The sequence below is a fragment of the Anser cygnoides genome, chromosome 3 (genome assembly GCF_040182565.1).
Source record: "Anser cygnoides isolate HZ-2024a breed goose chromosome 3, Taihu_goose_T2T_genome, whole genome shotgun sequence".
Lineage (NCBI taxonomy): Eukaryota > Metazoa > Chordata > Aves > Anseriformes > Anatidae > Anser > Anser cygnoides.
In genome coordinates this window covers 62658903-62673618 of record NC_089875.1, presented here as the reverse complement: position 1 = coordinate 62673618, position 14716 = coordinate 62658903, and the positions used below count along the sequence as shown (strand labels likewise).

Below are 14716 nucleotides of genomic sequence, written 5' to 3'. Positions count from 1 at the left end.
GTCGACATCCAAAACAACTGATTTTTACAGCCACACTCCAGTAAAGTTTATGCAGCACTGCAGAAAATTATAGTGAACTGTAGCTACAGAGTGGATATAGAAATAAGTTTTTTTGAATGGTCCTTTTCCACTGTGTTCCGTAATTTCATTGGGGAGCAACAAATTAGGAATCTTTAGGGAATCTTCCCTGCCAAACACCATCTGAGTAAAGAAGATATGGATTTACACATAACTAACTAACTAAATAAAAAGTCATACACATGGGCCACAAAAATAACCTCTTAATCAACAGTTTGGCGTATTGTGATTCTCAGCGTGTGCTACCAATAGCTGCTGGCAGGCTTGTACACAGGTTCCCTGTGCATGCCAGAGCTTGGCTGTGAAATTGATCTTCATCACTGCTGCTATCCGTGTGGAATACAGCAAAGGTGTGCCTAGCCCTCGCCAAAGCTTTATTTGGCCTACCCATACCTTAAGACAAAAGAAACATGTTGAATTGTCAGGGACTAAGGAAGACATGAAGAGAGAAGAAACGGGGAGAGAAATCCCTACCAAGTCAAGGATTCCTTGTACAGGAATCATCATGAGGAGGTTTGGGGTTCTGTCCCCTCACATCTGTAGTGCTCCCTTCTCTTGGGAGGAGAGACCGATTAGCAATGTGTTGCTTCTAGAAATGTCCCCCGTGAATGACCCCTTCCTGTGGCTTCACTGCAGGTGTCAGACATGCCCAAATACATGTTTGCAAGACTTGTCCTTGCAGCAATGACTTCATAACCTGCAGATGTCAAGAACCAAGACAAAATAATATAGCACACTCCAGGCTGAATGTGGTTAACGAAGTTGCTTTTAGTTTATTAATTTTACCCATATACATAGTTGGTTTTGAAAACACCATGTGAAGAACCAGGACAAAGGGTAACAAAATGGTATGTGAAAAGATTTCAATACGCAACGTGATGGTGTACCTACTGTGTTTTATATATACTTTACATTGAAAACCAGATAAACCACAGTTCTCAGAGGAAGTACACATTTTATTTTGAACTAGCGAATTTAGTTTATTAATATGTAAAAAAATAAATCTACAATAGCAACAGTGCAAACACATCAGAACTTGCATGGCATACAGAACACAAATGAATAAAAATTATTGTACAAAGGGTCCGATGTTTCCTATGGTACTGGCTGTGATATGTACAACAAACAACAGGGCGACGAATAAACTGCAACTTAAACAGGAAGATGAGCTGCATATTACTTGTTCTGTCTTGTATGGCCTCTCTATTTCAGGGGGTAAAGCCGTCATGCCCTGGAACTGCAATTAAAATAAAATAAAACAGTTTCATCATATAAGATTAGAAATCTATTTTACTCTCTAACTAGTTAGCAAATTGCATGAGACTCTATTGTTAGCTTTGTATTGCGGTTGTGACTCTTATTGTGGAGACATCAAACTCCGTAAAAATATTAATATATTGCACGCCAAATGATCATCCAGTGTGCAGATCCATTGTTCTCAGCTTGGGAACAATTGCACACACTGGCATCCTCTCCTATAAAGCAAGGCCAGGCTTTTGTTTGTTGATTCGTATGACCTTGTTTTGGTTTGTGGGACTGTTTGGTTGGTTTTGTCTTTGTTTTCATCTTTCTGGAAGGTGAAAATGGAAGATTACAGCATTACAGTGCTTTTGGTATATTGGATGACAATTGAAAGCATTCATTGGTACATACAAGGCTTATACTTGCATGTAGAAGCCAGTTAATTGTGCACACATGTTCCACAGAATGGTTGAGGCTGGAAGGGAGCTGTGGAGGTCATGTGGTCCAACCCCCCTGCTGAACCAGGGCCACCTAGAGTAGTGTCATATTTCTATATATTTAGCATTTTTATGCTTCCCTTAGAATTCAGTGCAATTTTTATGGAGGTTGCGTACCTACTTGCCTCTCCTGGCTTTGACATGAAATGAGAGAGCTTTGGGTACACCACTTAGTTACGCATTTCCAAATGTACTCCCTACTTACATGGTTTAATTCTTGCATTAAAGGAAACACTGACAGGTTTATGGTGAAGAAAAGAAGTTCTGTGAAAAGAGAGCCCCTGGGCACAAGCATTTTTGAAAGTTTGAATGGCCACCTGTACAGTATGCGCTTGTTTTTCCATGTTGCAATTATTCTTCATTGCAGAAAAAAATAATCTAAATATGGATTTATTCTTAGCAAATACAACACAAAGCTGAAACTGATCAGGAAGCCATCCCTTTAGCAGGATGAAGATCTTATCAAACTAATTCCTCCACTTCAAGTTTTTCCTTCTTGTAACAACTCACTGATTGTTTGGACATTCATGTTAAATCTGTTCTTGATTTTGTTGAGGACGGCCAATTACACATAATATTACTAATAAGAGAAGGAAAAGGAAAGAGTCCTAATCGTATCTTTGAAGAATATGCCCAAGTCATTTGAAATAGGAAACTAATGATAAAAAGGAAGAACTAAACACTCTCATTTCCAGTTAACTCGCTCTTTGAATATGTTCTTTAAGTTGTAAGTATTGTTCCTTCATCCTGTAAGATAAAGGGGAACAGCATTTTCCAGAAAGCAAACTGCTTAAAAAATGATGCCTATCCCCTTCTGATAAAATTTCCATGTGTTTTCCATCTTCTTAACTTGTCCTTTGACAAATAATCAGTGAAAGAGTAGCTAAGCAGTTGCTACTAGCTAGCAGTTGCAAAGGTCAAGAAGCTTAACCAAAAACAGTGAATAGTCATATGTATTATCATCACATGTAGTCAATCACATGTAGTAAATGAGTACTTTTCACAGAAGGTCTGTAGTGTCTACTGACATTTAGATTAAATAATAACCTACTGAGTAATTATTTTTATCTTACATTTTCTCATCAAGAAGTTAAAATCTTCCAAAGGTGCACAAAAAAGAGAGAGTGCTAATGCACTGGTCCACTACTATAGACATCTCTTAAGACACAAGACCAACATAAAAGTGAGAGATATTGGAAGACTGTTCATATAGCTTTAGGTGGTTTAAGAGTTAAGAAGTCGGATTCTTGAGGCTTCCTTATGCAGTCAATATGCCTTCCCCTACAAAGTGATTCAGAGAAGAAATCTGATTCAGGAATTTCAAATCCTCCATTGCAAGGCCCTAACATAAGACCCTGACAATAGAGGGAGCCAATGAAAACTAGCTTTCTAACTTGGTTGCCTAACCTGGATACATACGGTTACTCTTTCATCTGAGTCCTAGGCACAGTGGAAAAGTCCATATTCCTATCACTGAACCCAAATCCTGACCAAAGCTCCAGCTTTTCTATTCTTCTTAAACACTTCTAGAACTTGAGTTACATGAAAGCATTGATAAAGCATTCTCATCATTTGTTATTGCAGGTCTTCAATGGCCATGTAAAGAGTCTGAAGCCAGGTACTTATTCATAATCAAGCACAGTAAATCCCATTTGTTTCATGGCATTGTAGCCTCCTTTTTAAGACTTAGAAAACTTGATAGGAATAGACTTACCGACCATTCTGCATTATCTGTTTTTGAACATCTCACATTCACTGGTAGTTTAAGCACAAGCTCATTATAGGAGAGACCCTCTGATCTGGACCACTTGAACTTGTTCATTGCATCCATAAATGACAGATTTTTGTATTGCTTAGGACTCTTGATAATAAAAGGCCAAGTCCTGAAGAAAAATAAATACTAAGAATTAAAAAAAAAATAGATAAATGTCATCAAGTTGGAACTGATAAGGGAAAGCTTTGGGAGAATTTACTCAGAAAAACAAAGCACTATTAATATATATATGTATACCTAATTCACATTCTCACCTAATTTCTCTCCTAGTGAAACTTGACATAGTGTCACTAACAGACCTATGAAAGTTTGTCATCAGTTTAGAACTTGCCACCATATGCTTTTAAAAATGAAGAATTTTAAGTTAAGAATTACATTGCTGATCTCATCTACAAACTGAATACACAGGCTATCCAAAACAGATCTTCTATTGTAATCCCACCACCGGGGAAAAGAAAAAAAAAAAAGAAAAAAAAAATCACACTCTCTACTAAGCTTGACAGACTGTTTTAAAGAAATGTTTGCCATTAGGAAGCTGCTTCCAGATTGCTCTGCCAAGCTCTGGTCGTAACTCGGATAACAAGTCAAACTTCATCCGAGCACGAGGGTGCTAGGTTGGCAACAGTGCCAAAAGATCAAATGACAATAACCAGTGTTCTGGACGTTGTCTTTTGGCATGTCTCAGTGCCCTGGCTGCAAGAGAACTTTTGGCAAAGGTTGGGATAGAGAGCTGCTGCATTGCTCTAAGAGGGCTGAAAATTCACCAACATTTGGCAAAACTCTCCCTGAACAAGTGGGGTCAGTCCATTTCCCTACCACCATCCTGAGATGTGGGGAGGGAAGGAATGCCTTTGTCTTTCATTTAGTAGAGAAAACTCAAATATAATAATGAATTATTTTTTTTTTAAGTAAATAAAACCTTTTCCATTTTTCTTGCTTTGTCTTGACTCTGTTTAAAAACAGAAAGTTATGTAAACTTTGTGCAAAAAAATAAAGTGGCTAAAACTTTAACTAACCTAATTATTAGTTTAAAAACACACTGAAGCACATGTTATCTTTTTAAAACTGATGGACCTGTGTTATCTTGCAGTATGCTGTCTCCCATTTGCTTTGGTTAAAGGGTTGCCTATGCCAAAGTTCAGCTCCACTCAATATATAGGCACGGAGGACATAATTTTAATCAGACACCTATTTTACACTATTGTAGCCCAATCACTTTAATCTCAACTCCTCATGATTTATACCACTGTCTGGGCCACCAGGCTGAGGAAGAAAAGGAGTTTTAAAGTGAGCCACCAGTGCCTTGATCCTGCCTCCAGCTGCCTTCATGTGTAAGTCAAGAGAGACTTTAAAGCAGTCAGTGAAGCAATTTCAGTGTAAAACTGACACAAGAGAGATGAGTATCAGGTCACATATCCTTAGGCTGACAGAGTTTAATGAAACAAGAATTGTGGATTAGGTCATAAATACTAGAGGCATTAATAATCTCTTCTTCTAATTACTCTTCCATTTGCAGCAGACAGTCTGCATACTTACTCTATTCAAAACATCTTTATTTCCCCAGGCCAAATGTGCATTTTTTTCTTAAGTACAGTTATCATGAATGAGCACTCAAGAGAGCATACAATTGTTAGAATATTTTCTTTATAACCTCAGAAAGACTCTTCTAGCTAGGACTGATTTAGAAACTGTGTTGTCCCTGTATTAAAAAGGATTGTAAGTAGAAATATCATTAAAACTGAAGTAGACATTGACTGAATTCTGACTGTTTCAGACTCTTCAGTCTTGGGTGTAAACTTCAGAACTAAGACCAGTAAGCCTGTACATCAAATTACTTTGCAGTAAGAGTTTTATATTTATTTTTCTGTATTTCATTCATTTGGGAACTGTCCCTTTCAGACTATTCCCACACTATGTCTGCAGTCACTTCCACTGCTGATCCTCTACTGAGATGCTTTCATTTGGGGCATTGTAAGGAACATTTAATATCTAAAAAATATGCTATTCATTGATTTTTATATCTTCACACACATATATCCTGTTCATAGTAGGCTTCTTCCCATCTCCTATAGAAGTCTAAATTTTCTGTTAGATCCTGGAAATCACAATTGCTCACAGTGAGCAATATCATTGTGCAGGTCAACCTAGTGAAATGAGAAGGGCAGAAAAGTTAGATCTAACAACTCAGTGCGAGACATGTTTTTGCCTAGGCCTTCATGATGAAGGCCAGCAAGAGTTCTGCTGACTTAATGAATGAATTGCAACACCTGATTTAACTTTCCTCCCTGTGCTACACCCTCTGCAAACTCACTGGCCAGCAGCCAGATGCCAGATGAATTGCATGGACCTTCATGATGTTTATTACAGATCCAGAGTTGCCTAAATAGTAACAGTACCCTACCACCCGCACCACTTACAGAGGGGATATTGAATATTTGTGGCCCACTGAAGTAGTCAGAACCTACAACAGAATGATATTACCCCTTTCAAGCTGAGCAGCATGCCAATGTTCAGCATAGGTTATTTCTGTAAGGAAGAAAAACTGATGATAGGGGGGTTTCTTTCTGACACAGTCCTGTTTACCTCTCAAAAATGTGCAGTGACCTGTTTCCCTGAAAAGCAGGAATCAAAGTCTCAGCAGACAGTGTCTTTGCACAGAAGTGCAACCTTCTGCAGTCAACAGCTAACCAAAATACTCTTTTCTTCCTCTTGGCTAGATTCGTACCAGTTTTTCTCCATTTTTCTCTACTCACTTTGTATATCATTTTGTGACTTATTCTGCCAAAGCTCCATCTCCCCATCATGGTGCTTAGCTACAATTTTATCTTTTACTATGAATGATTTAATATTCTCTCCCCTCCATTTTTTTCTAATTTACAACTTCTTCCCATTTTGTGCATTCTTGTCAGCGTCACTGAAAAAGCACTGAGCTCCAGATGTGAGAAACAGTTCTAGTATCAATTGTCCTCTTGGTTGCATCGATCAGCTGCAGCAGAATTAATGACAACAGATCTACACAGGCTAATTCAACTCTCATGCTCCCAAACTCCTACTTTTTCAAAATTATCTATATATCCTTTATTTCTGTAATTGAAACACTGATATGTTTTGATAAACATTTGAAACACTGATATGACATTGATACTTTATTTTTTTGATGGTTGTTGGTGGGGTAACTGCTGTAAGAAAAAAATGTTTGTTTAACAGAAGAAATAGATTTTCAATTAAAAAAAAAAAAAGACACAAAACAATAAAACAATTTGGCAGGAGAAATAAGTAGTTCCACAGGTTGTTCACCAAAATGAGGTGGCACGAGTGATCTTGCAACACATTGCACTGTCTGAAAGAAATAAGGGTTGTATAGAAATGACCCTGTAAGATTACAGATTAAAGCAACACAGATAGAGGTGCTGTACGTATTCATAAACGTTTTACTTGCCTGACTGGTCTATAGATTTCCTTAACACCAATGAACTGGAGTTGCTCCATGATGTCTGGAATACTTGCACACCGTGTGAGGTTGATTCGTGGGTAATAGAGCAGATATGACAGGCACATTTCATTCCTGGTGCTCAGACCACCCTGAAAATGGGATTTTTCTTTTAATCAAGATAGCATTAGAATTCCACAGATAGAAACACTGATTAGCATTTATATGTTAATGAAATGTGTATCAGGAAGCCCGATTCAACAGGTTTACCTTTCACATTAGGTTATCAAGTAAAAAGAAGATTTTACATAATTAATTACAAAATATACTGCAAGCTCAAACAACAACTCCTGAGCTTAAAAAATGTCAGAAGGAACACCTATCAATAAAATAAGCCTCCAGTTATGTTGAAGAGTGTGATCTGAGAAGTTCAGATTTACTTTTGGTTGTTTCCATGGTTCTTATATGTACCATGTTTCAGAAAGATGTCTTCAAAATGGAGCAGATTTAGGAAAAATCTAGTAAGATAATTAGTCTTTTTAACGGGAAATTAAATGAGCTTTGCCTAGTAAAAAGGAGGAAGGGATGTAATATGTTTCTATATAGACTACATATTTTGATAAAGAGTAAGAAAGAAAAAGAGTTATGTATTATACTATATAGTTATATGTATATTATATAGTTACGGTTTTTATATTTATAGAGTTATATTTTATCTAGTAAAACAGATTTGTGGGACTGTTCCCACAAATCTCATAAATACATGAAGCAGGGCACAAGAGCTAGTGTAATTACCACACAGGAAAACAGGACTACCTGGACTTGACCCTGAAGTATGACAGGATTGAATAATTAAACTCCAACTGCTTGCTTTTCACTAGTAAACATCAGTAACAAACAGAAAGCAGCTGATTTAATTCTGCACAAGGATACAAGGATCAGCAAACTCTTTGCATACATTTTGAGGTATTCTGTTTAACTGAAATTCTTAAAACTCCATGCAAGGCTTTATGAAATTCTCTTTTCCTATCAGCATTCCAACCTGTGCACCTTCAGAAATATTTATTTCACTGCCTTGCTACATGCTGTTATGCACCAGTTTGTGAAGTGTCATACCAATTAAAATTACAATATTCAGTTAACTTACCACCGAAAAGTAAGCTAAGACCACAGACCATAGATTTACTACAGGACACCTTCTTTTTGAAGAGTGCTTTACTAGGGAAGCACACTAGTGTGCTTCAACATACACCTTTTTTTAATATGTTTCATTGTTTCTATGCATATTTCACTCAATTAAGATACAGCTGGCACAACAAAAACTGAAAGGACTTGATTCTCTATATTTGGACAAAATGTCTAGTATACAGATAAACAAAAACATAACACAATGGGTGAACAATTGGCTGACCGGTCGGGCTCAAAGGATTATAGTAAATGGGGTTACATCAGGCTGGTGGTCACAAAACTAGCGGGCTTTCCCAAGCCTCCATTTTGGGGTCAGATTTCTTTATTGTTTTCGTAAATGACTTGGATGCAGGACTTGAAGGTATACTGAGTAAGTTTGCAGATGACACTAAATTGGGAGGAGCTGTTGACTCTATTGAGTGTAGAAAGGCACTGCAGAGAGATGTTGACAAATTAGAGAACTAGGCAGTCACCAACAATATGAATTTTAACAAGAACAAGTGTCAGATTCTGCACCTGGGAAGGGGCAACCCTGGCTATACGTACAGACTGAGGAATGAGAGGCTGGAGAGCAGCCCCACAGAAAGGGATCTGGGGGTTTTGGTCAATGGCAAGTTGAATCTGAGTCACCGGTGTGTCCTGGCAGCCAAAAGGGCCAACAATGTCCTGGGTGCATCAGGCACAGCACTGCTAGCCGGATGAAGGGAGTGATTGTCCTGCTCTGGTACACCCTAACCTAGAGTACTCTGTGCAGTTTTGGGCACCACAATATAAGAAGGACATAATATTATTAGAATGTGTCCAAAGGAAGGCTACGAAGATGGTGAAGAGTCTAGAAGGGAAGATGTACGAGGAGTGGCTGAAGTCCCTTGGTTTGTTCAGCCCAGAGCAGAGCAGGCTGAGGGGAGGCCTCATGGCGGCCTGCAGCTCCCTCACGAGGGGAGCGGAGGGGCAGGCGCTGAGCTCTGCTCTCTGGGGACAGCGACAGGACCCGAGGGAACGGCATGGGGCTGGGACAGGGGAGGGTCAGGCTGGGGGTAGGGAAAGGTTCTGCACCCAGAGGGTGGTCGGGCACTGGGACAGGCTCCCCAGGGCAGTGGTCATGCACCGAGCCTGACAGAGTTCAGGAAGTGTTTGGACAATGCTGTCAGACACATGGTCTGATATTTGGGTGGTCTTGTGTGAAGCCAGGAGTTCGACACACGATCCTTGTGGGTCCCTTCCAACTCAGGATATTCTGTGCTTCTATGATTCTATTTTGCGTTTATTCATACACCTACTGCATATGCCTACATGCGTCTGATGATTCAGCAAGAGCTATCCCTATGCTCTGGATGTCACGACCAACCAGGTCTTCCCTATTAAACAGATCTCACCTCCTGGAGATCTGGATCCAGCCCCTCCTGAGGACGAGGGATCAGCCCCTGGCAAAAGGCAGGTGCCTGCAGCTATGCCTGTCCCTACATGTAACAGGTTTGGCCTCACTCCCTGGTTTCGCAGTCAGCTGGCACAGTCCAGCTGCTGCAGTAGCTACAAGCGCGCGCAGGCAGAGCACCCACTTCTGCCCTGCTCTGGGGATAGCAGCTGCCAAGGAGGGTCTTTGCAACTCTTGGCCAACGTACGCAAAGTACTTATTTGAGCGGTTAGCTGCTGGAAAACATGATAAACATACCACACCAAGGTTCATGGCTCCCAGCTGCCTCATCTTAGGCATGCCTCAGTCCTACTTTAGGCGCAAGTGGTCTGATCTTAGTCATAGCATAAGTGAAAATCAATATGTAAGAACTCGTAATTACAATTTCAGGTAAAGATGGATAACAAGTTCATAAAAATAATTCATTATAATATGCACAATTTACATGTTAATATATGTTATGAAGAATTTCCTCCTTTTGCTACTGAAGTCTCATTTTTCAAGATCTTTTATGTTCTGGCCTGCTTATTTTTATAAACTAGACATATGAATGCAATATGCAAGAGATCAGACTACGATCATAGTATTCCTTATGACTTAAAACCTAAGACATGAAAGACAATACATAATTAACTGCACGCAAATTAGCAAATAAGCTCACACATTTTAATAGCATCTTATGAAAAAGATTTTGGTCCCCCAAAATGGTCACCTCATCTTCTGTGTGCTTGTTTTGATCCAATAAAAATTTTCTTACCCATGTCATGCGAATTCGGTCCACAGTACTGTAGTGACATTCTGTGATTAAATTATCCCCCTGAAATACAAGATTTAAGAGGTTCACATTTCTGAAGTTTATGATCACTAGCTTAGGGTATCTATGGATGACAGCAAAAACTTAAAAGGATCAGAGCAGTTGATATGAGTTTTTGAAAGAGCAAAGGATTAGGTAATTGGTCTATGCTAAAACTTTGGCTATTAGCATTTATATTATCCCATATCCTCAGGGATCCCCCATGGATTTAAACAGAGCCTTATTAAGAGTATGATCTATTTTTTCAAACTGCAGTGGAAGTGCTCAGTTAGAAGCCTATTTTCAGGAAAATTATATATGTAGACAATGTATATAAATGAGTCCTGCTCCAAAACTCTTCCAGTGCTACTTTGGGTATCTCTCCCCAGGCTAATTTATCCTGCCAACTTCTATAGAATTACTTGCCAAATCAGGAAAATAAGGTTTTCCACATCACAATAACAACTATTTATCTGCCAAGCCTAGGAGAAGAGGAGTGGCAGGCAAAGACTTAGCTACACCGACAGATATGTATGGGAAAGGCTGAACACTTACCTTCTCAAGTACATGCAATTAACTTTTTGCTGTCTTCATAAACAGATCTACAATGTTTTTAAATAAAAAGGTAATATCTTTGCTCCCTGTACCTAATCAAATACGTATCTCAAAATGACTATGATAATCAAATGGAAACAAAAATATTGAAGAACACAGACTTCAAAAATCTGACATTTTGGGGCAACTACATGTGTCACAAGGATGTCATAGGCTTATTTGCTCTGGTTTGTTTTTGTGTATCACCACCTTCTTTCCATATAACCCATTGTATTAATCTTCCCTGAAGAAATCAGATTACCCTTCAAAGGCTGAGAACTTCTACTTGCCTTTGGGCTTTTCCACTGCCAATCAGTGATAGCACTAACTGTAGTCTGGGCTACCACAAGAAGGTGTATCAGCCTTGTGCCAGCTAAATGAAGACTGAGCTTTCTGAAGGAGCGTGAACAGGCACAACTTCATCACCCCCTGCAGGAAGATGCTTGTTGGCACTAGGGAGGACTCTGTCTCTGCTGGTATAAGGAGCTGCAGAATATTCACTAAAAGTTTTTCCTTTGCAAGATTAGATCTTTTGTGTCCAAATTCAGAAGAGGATATGAGTACACAAAGAAAATAAGATGGACTGCAGAGATGAAAGAAGGATACACTATGTGGAAGAGCTATCAGCAGAGTGTAATAAGAACTTTGATGAATGTTTTTAATATTATTATTAGTATTATTAGTTAATTGATTAAACTGTGGTCAGAATTATACCAGAATGATGCATGAAGAGTTGTGCTGGTAATTTTGCATAAGATGAAAACAATTAAAGGGTACAAAAAAGACTCATTTCGGAGAAAGAAAAAAAAATCCAGCTTCTACTCTATCTGTCTTTTTTAAGTTGCTGATACTATCAAATACCTCTTTTTGTCTTTTTGCTGTCTACTCCCTTTTGTTCTTGAATTTTAAGAGGCCCTTCTCTATAATCTGCATGGATATTCCTAAAAGTATTACAGGCTTTCTCTGTAAACCTGTCATCTTCTGCCAGCCCTCTTCCTAAACCCTTCAACATTTCTTTCCTGGAGGAGGTAACACCAGTTTGTCTTTGAAGTCTCCGTGGAGTACTAGCAGTTGGACTTCAAAGACTAAATTCTGCACCTGAGCATCTAGATTTTGCTGTAGGAACTAAAGTTAACTTTTTTTTTTTTTTTTGCCTTTCAAGGACAAATGTCAAAGTATCTCAGTGTGGGAGAAGAGACATAAGAGAGGAGGGGACTTGAAGAGAAGCCTAGAAGATCAAATCACAAGGCTCCTGACTATACATGAAGTTCAACCATTCCAATGGCCTTTTCAGTTCAAATCATAAACAGAATGCAGTTGTTTGATATTTTGCATCTGACCAATTCCATGAGGTAATGAGCTTGTTCACATGCACCAGGACAAGCACATCGCCATCTGCACTGCTGGTCAGTTCTGGAGCAACCAGCTCTTTGCACTACTTAGCTTTCTGTCATCAGGCCAAAACTTCAAAAACAGATGCCAGCTGGAACTAACAAGAGATGGGTGAATAATTTTTAAATGAGTGACTCATCCAAAAACATAGAGAGAGAGACTTCTTTTATGAAATACCCATGAATAGCTACTGGTTTAATTTAACACTTTATAATATAAAAATTGTTTGTTTGTTTGTTTTTTAAGTGTATTACATTATCATAAGAACAGCAGATAGAATTGCATGATTCCTTTTTCCAAAGGGTTTTGTTTACTTAGTGAAACCTCATGTAGAACAGGAGTGTAGAATTTTATTCCCAACAACAAATAAAAATATGAAGCAAATAGAAGACTTAGAATGGTTGATTTGCAGACACATTTGCAAGGCTGAATACTTGCCATGTGCAAATTCTCAGGATGTGCTATTTGGTTACAACGGCTCAGTAAAGCCACAAGGGGATGTTTCCATTCTTCGGCTGGCCGGATTCACGATGATGGCACAACCAGGCACACCTGTGATTTTGTCATCCACTTTGTTCAAGAATTTATGATGGTAAAGTTCAAGTCAGTAATTGTAGACACCAAAAAACACCCAGTAGATGAACTGATGGTCCAAGCCAGTTCTGTAATGAATTGTGTGGATACTTACAAGACACAGCAGCTTTAATGCATTAATCACTCTGTGATAAGTGGGAAAATGACCAAAACATTAAAGAAATTAATCCTAAGTGTGAGTAAATGTTAGGTATATGATCTCTTAAACAACTTCAGGGAAAACATTAAGAGTGTCATACTGGCAAAATGGTTCTTTCTTCTTCCAGATACTGAAACTCCTGGAAGTTGAAGTCAAACTCATCATCATATGCAAGCAGCTTCTGCTCCTCGCCATTGCGGAAGTGGCGCATCCGGATAGCTCTGCCAGCAAGATGAGCATGAAGAAGTACTGCAAACACGTGAATCCCACTAGGTCTCTCAGCACCTAGAGCCTGGCCAGGGGAAACCAACACCATCAGTGTGCTTAGGTGCAATGTAATGTAATGCAGAGTGAAGATATATTAATAAATGCAGTTCATGTTCTGTCAGTTTACAACAAAGTACAGTCTGGAGCAAAAGCAAATCAGAATGTGAAATTAAGGTTTTATATATTAAAAAGTTGCTGGGATTTTTTTTTTTTTGCTTCTTTTTAATAAAACCATGTCTTAATTCCTAATCCACATAGTTTTTATGAAAATCAACTGGACTGCCAATAGTTATCAATACATTAAGACTTTTCATAGAATCATCATCATAGGATCACAGAATGGCTCGAGTTGGAAGAGACCTTAAAGATCACCTAGTTCCAACCCCCCTGCCATGGGCAGGAATGCCACCAGCTAGATCAGGTTGCCCAGGGCCTAATCTAACCTGGTCTTGAATACCTCCAGGGATGGGGCACCTACAACCTCCCTGGGTAACTTCTTCCAGTGCCTCATCACCCTCTGAGTGAAGAATTTCCTCCTAACCTCTAATCTAAATCTCCCCTCTTTTAGTTTAAAACCAACCCTCCTTGTACTGTCATTATCTGATTAAGCAAAGAGTCTCTCTTTTTATAAGTCCCTTTTAAGTGCTGAAAAGATGCACTGAGGTCACCCTGAAGCCTTCTCTTCTGTAGGCTGAACAGCCCCAGCTCTCTCAGCCTTTCTTCATAGAAGTGCTCCAGCCCCTTGACCAACTTTGTGGCCCTCCTCTGGACCCATTCTAACAGATCCACATCATTCTTGTGCTGGGGGCTCCAGACCTGGATGCAGCACTCCAAGTGGGGCCTCATCAGGGCAGAGTAGAGGGGGACAATCACCTCCCTCAGCCTGCTGGACACTCCTTTTTTAATACAGCCCAGGATGCAGTTGGCCTTCTGGGCTGCAAGCACACACTGCTGGCTCACGCCAAGCTTTTTGTCCACCAGAACCCCCAAGTTCTTCTCTTCAGGGCTGCTCTCAGTGAGTTCTTCACCCACTCTGTACTCGTGTCCGGGATTGCCCTGACCTAGGTGCAGCACCTTGCACTTGGACTTGCTGAACCTCATTAGCTTCACATGGATCCACTTCTCAAGCTTGTCGAGGTCCCTTTGGAGGGGTATATACCATAATTTTATATGTATTATATTGAAATCTCAACATTACTTTAGTGTTACTGACCAATACTGATGAATGTGGATGTTTATTTATAGATAAATAAATAAATATTTAGATGGATCTATGCAGCTATGAATGACATCAATATTGTGCCACTTTAAATT

At 39.2% G+C, this 14716-nt stretch overlaps 1 protein-coding gene across 2 annotated transcripts in view; it reads right to left on the bottom strand.

Moving 5' to 3' along the window:
• Positions 1-826: 826 nt before the first annotated feature.
• The window catches only part of MOXD1 (monooxygenase DBH like 1), a 53848-nt gene continuing 39958 nt past the window's right edge, over positions 827-14716 (bottom strand). For both annotated transcript variants that reach the window (XM_048075771.2, XM_048075770.2), the window contains 5 exons: positions 13236-13427; positions 10381-10440; positions 7031-7173; positions 3532-3700; positions 827-1315 (listed from right to left, as the gene is read on the bottom strand). In XM_048075771.2, coding sequence (XP_047931728.1) covers positions 1148-1315; positions 3532-3700; positions 7031-7173; positions 10381-10440; positions 13236-13427 — 732 coding nt within the window. In that variant the 3' untranslated portion in view covers positions 827-1147. The remainder of the gene's footprint in view (positions 1316-3531; positions 3701-7030; positions 7174-10380; positions 10441-13235; positions 13428-14716) is intronic.